At 40.3% G+C, this 5,000-nt stretch overlaps 1 protein-coding gene across 1 annotated transcript in view; it reads left to right on the top strand.

Moving 5' to 3' along the window:
• col14a1a (collagen, type XIV, alpha 1a) overlaps nt 1–5,000 on the top strand; it is a 71,324-nt gene that overhangs the window by 29,867 nt on the left and 36,457 nt on the right. The window contains exons 24-25 of the mRNA XM_062533346.1: nt 806–949; nt 1,372–1,536. Of these exons, the coding sequence (XP_062389330.1) occupies nt 806–949; nt 1,372–1,536 (309 nt within the window). The remainder of the gene's footprint in view (nt 1–805; nt 950–1,371; nt 1,537–5,000) is intronic.

Genomic DNA, 5,000 nt, shown 5'->3' with positions numbered 1-5,000 from the left:
GAACAGAGGCTTTTAGATGGTACTTCAACAAGAGTCGTAATTGTTAAAGTAGTGAATGCTGGGCCATTGACCGTGATGTCATCTCTTATTTAAATGGCAGTAAAGTCGACTCACAGTAATCACCACACACTATTAAAGTGAATTGTAGGAGCAGAGCTCTATTGTTTACAAATTGCAACCCTGAGGTTAGTGTCTCCATAAAACCAGAAGCCTGACAGATTGGTTCCATTTGCGTTTGCTCTTAACACTTTTAAATGAGTCAGGACTACAGGATTTTTACAGACTGGTTGACTCCCTACAGTGCATCATCAAAATGTGCCCAGGCTTGGAGAGAAGCTGTAAGCTCCTGCTCCTGAGTAGGCTGCTGACTGCTACTGGGGCGTTGGGTATTGTAGTGGTGGTTAAGGAGCTGGGCTTGTGTGCAGTATGCCTAAAAGTTGTTGGTTCAATTCCAGGCTTCCATTCTGTCGTGCCCTTGAGCAAGGTACTTAACCCCAAGTTGCTCCGGGGACAGTGTAATCCCTTGCAATATAGTTGTCATATGTAAGTCACTTTGGACAAAAAGTGTCGGCTAAATGTAATGTAAGTAAGGGATAATGTATAGAATGCTGGTCATTATCGGGAACATAAGTACCGACGGGGCGAACCGGACCCCAACGCGAACCGGGAGAACTTTGGGAAATCCCATTCAAGTCAATGGAACGTTCTACTTGCGTTGTGAAGAGCCGTATAATAATGTAATGCAATGTAATGCACTGGCTCCTGTGACCTAGACCCTCATGCTAGCTCCACTCTCCCCCCACAGGTCGGGCCATGAAGCACGTGAAGGAGTCCATCTTCACCGAGGAGGGCGGCCTCAGGAGGGGAGTACCCAAAGTGCTGGTCGTACTCACGGATGGACGATCCCAGGACGATGTCAACAAAGTCTCCAAGGAGATGCAGATAGACGGTGTGTTTCTGGAGGGATAGACAGGGTCTTCTTGTCTTTGGTATCCAGTCTTATCTAGAAAGGCTTTTTTTGTATTTACATAACAATAATATGGCTCTTTGTGTTCTGTAGAATTTTAATTGAATTTGAACTGGCCCTTGTTCCTTCATTATAATGCAAATTTAAAGTGTAAGGTATTAACCTTATTTTTATTGGCTTGAGTTGACATGGACCTACTGTACTGTAGTAGTCTTATCATCAAGCACAGCCGTTAATGAAAAGTTATTTGTTAGAATAATATTTTGTGTAATATAGTGCTGTTGTTCAGTGCTGAAATGGACTTTTCATGTTAGAGGCACTCAAATGCAGCTCAAAGTAGTGTTAGTTCAATCCACTGACACTCTCCATCGTGATCGATATTCTGTCTTGTGGATGGCCCACAGGCTACATCATCTTTGCCATTGGTTTTGCCGACGCCGATTATGGCGAGCTGGTCAACATGGCCAGCAAGCCCAGCGAGAGGCACGTGTTCTTCGTGGACGACGTGGACGCCGTGAAGAAGATCGAGGAGCAGCTAATTACCTTTGTGTGCGAGGCCGCGACTGCTAGTGAGTTCCCTGTGGGAAACGCTGAGTTCATGAGAGCGGTTTAATCAACACAGGACAGATGGATTCCTCTCTTGGCCCATAGCACTACTCTTACTCCCATGTTCTTTTTTATTATTATTATTATTACAGTGCATGAAAATGCACTGTACTGTTCTTCCTAGGCTTCTTCTTCTTCTTATTACAGTGCATGAAAATGCACTGTACTGTTCTTCCTAGGTTTCTTATTATTCCAACTTCTTCTAACGCTCGCAATTCAGCTTGAACCGTTTAACGTAGAAACTTGATTCAAACTTTGTTACGTAGGTCTTACTAAGGAGACCTGTGCAATATATTTTTCAACTTTGTAACTTTTATACTTTTTAAACTGTAAATTAAAAACTATTAAACATTTCCCCATAGACTTAACATTGCTCATTATGACATCACGGCAGCAATTAGAATGTTACGCCAGGTGGCCAGTCCAGGTGCAGCAGCTCTCTCTCTCTCTCTCTCTCAGGCTTTAAACTGGCTCTCTTGAGACTACATTTTCTGTTCCCCTGTATCAACGGTATTAACATAAGTCTTCCTAATTCCATCCAACTTTCTATCCATTCATCTTCTTCAAACCATTCACTCATCCACCCATTCTAAACAGTTTGCCTATCAACATCAATTAGACGATCTACATTCAACTTTGAAACAATCTACTCTGTCTCAGGCCTGGCTCTCTTAAGACTAGCCAGTTAAATTGATTACACCTGTATCTGTATCCACTACTCTCTCAGTAGAGAGCTGTGTCTCTCCATTCTACAAGAATATAAGGCACATTCCATCCAACTTTCTATCCATTCATCTTCTTCAGACCATTCACTCATCCACCCATTAAACTGTTTATCAACATCCATTAAACTCTCTGTCTATCAACATTAATTAGACTAGCTACATTCAACTTTTAAATGATTTACTCTGTCTCAGGCTTTAAGCGTACACTCTGGCTCTCTTAAGACTAGCCAGTTAAATTGATTACACCTGTATCAACAACTCTCAGAGAGCTGTATCAGCGTCTCTCTTAACAAGAATATAAGGCACATTCCATCCAACCTTCTATCCATTCATCTTCTTCAGACCATTCACTCATCCACCCATTAAACTGTCAATCAATATCTATTAAACAATCTGCCTATCAACATCCATTAAACATTCTATCTATCAACATTAATTAGACTATCTACATACAACTTTTAAAGTATTTACTGTGGGTGCCTCTCAAGCAGCGTTTATATGCCCTCCCTCGCTCCTCGATCCTCAATGATCTACATAAAGAAAGATCAGTGAGGATCGAGGAGCGAGAGAGGACGCGTAAACACTATATGAGAGGCACCTTCTGTCTCAGGCTTTAAGCATACAATCTCATTAAGACTACAGATCCTGTTTCACTACTTCCTTTGTCCACAACTGTTTCAAAATAAAGGTCCTCACTGCAATAATACACTATTAAATCATTTAACCATTGTAACTACTCAACTATTTAACTGTTCAACCATTCCAACTGTCAGTTATCAACTAGAACTATGCCTCCAGTCAACTACACGAAAACTCCATGTACCTAGCAACCAATATATCAACCATTAAAATTAAGTGTTTATGACCGTTTCCATAGCAACCAACATGATTATACTGCAGTAACTTCTTGTTTCCTGATAGTGGCCACCATGGATACCCTAGCAACAAATGTTTCAAAATAAAAGTCCTCACTAGCAAGTTAGCATGGTTAGCATAGTTAACATAGTTAGCATTTTTAGCATAACTGCAAAAAACATCAACTAAGTTAGCTAATCAACCTGGTTAGCATTGTTAGCAATTTTAGCATTGTTAGCATTTTTAGCATTATTGCTAGAAATCATCAGTTAAGTTAGCTAATCAACCTGGTTAGCATTGTTAGTTTAAGTTAGCATTGTTACCATAGTTAGCATTGCTAGCATAGTTAGCATGTTTAGCATAACTGCTAGAAATCATTAGCTAAGTTAGCTAATCAACCTGGTTAACACTGTGAGCATAGTTAGCATAGTTAACATTTTTACCATTACTGCATGAAATCAGTAGCTAAGTTAACCAATCAACCTGGTTATCATTGTTACCATAGTTAACATTTTAACATGAATAGTAATCATTAGTTAAGTTAGAACTGGGAATGTTTCAGCTTTAAACTGTCTACCTTCACACTATCAACTCTCTGTAAACTATGCAACCACCATGTTTACCCTAGCTACACCTTAGTAACCATATCTACATTATCTATCTATTTTTGCATTTTCATGCACTGGTAATTCCTTGGAATTGCATTTCTAGTTATTATTCTTCTTCTAACGCACGCAAATCAGCTAGAACCGTTTAACGTAGAAACTTCATTCAAACTGCGTTACGTAGGTCTTACTTAGGACATGTGTGCTATGACTTTTCAACTTTGTAACTTTTATACTTTTTAAACTATTAGTTAAAAACTATTACAATTTCCCCCATAGACTTAACATTGCTCATTATGACATCACGGCAGCAATTAGAATCTTACTGTGCGTTCAGACCAAAACCGTCAAAAGCGTCAAAGTCGCTGGTGAAGCTCATAGCCCGACGCTCAACCCAGTTCGGTGCATTCGGCGCCGAAAGCGTCAAAGCCATGACGTGAAACATTTGAACAAACCACAAGCAGCAATCCTGCGAGTTTGACATTCTGATTAGTTGACGCCGAACCGTGTCATAGCTCATTACCATAAAGTTAACTGAGGCTCAACTTTATTTTGACGCTCGTGAAGCTCATGAAGCCACGCTCACGCCCGGAACGCTTTTGAAGCCGGTAACGCCGACTCTCCATAGAAAATGAATGATTTCCGGCGCTCTTGACGCTTTTGACGGTCTTGGTGTGAACGCACAGTTACTCCAGCTGGTCAGCCACCTGGGCACCAACTGTCAGTTTCTCTCAGGCTTTACAATCTCTCTGAAGACTACATATTCTGTTCCCCTGTATCCTCTGCGCACAACAGTATCAAAATAAGTCCTCCTAATTCCATCCAACTTTATATCCATTCATCTTCTTCAAACCATTCACTCATCCACCCATTCTAAACAGTCTGCCTATCAACATCAATTAGACGCTCTACATTCAACTTTTAAACAATCTACTCTGTCTCAGGCTGGCTCTCTTAAGACTAGCCAGTTAAATTGATTACACCTGTATCTGTATCCACTACTCTCAGTAGAGAGCTGTCTCTCCATTCTACAAGAATATAAGGCACATTCCATCCAACATTCTATCCATTCATTTTCTTCAGACCATTCACTCATCCACCCATTAAACTGTCTATCAACATCTATTAAACAATCTGTCTATCAACATCCATTAAACTCTCTGTCTATCAACATTAATTAGACTATCTACATTCAACTTTTAAATTATTTACTCTGTCTCAGGCTTTAAGAGTACACTCTGG

This window comes from Sardina pilchardus, chromosome 3 (assembly GCF_963854185.1).
Source record: "Sardina pilchardus chromosome 3, fSarPil1.1, whole genome shotgun sequence".
In the NCBI taxonomy this organism is placed as follows: domain Eukaryota; kingdom Metazoa; phylum Chordata; class Actinopteri; order Clupeiformes; family Clupeidae; genus Sardina; species Sardina pilchardus.
This window is presented reverse-complemented; position numbering and strand designations above follow the sequence as displayed.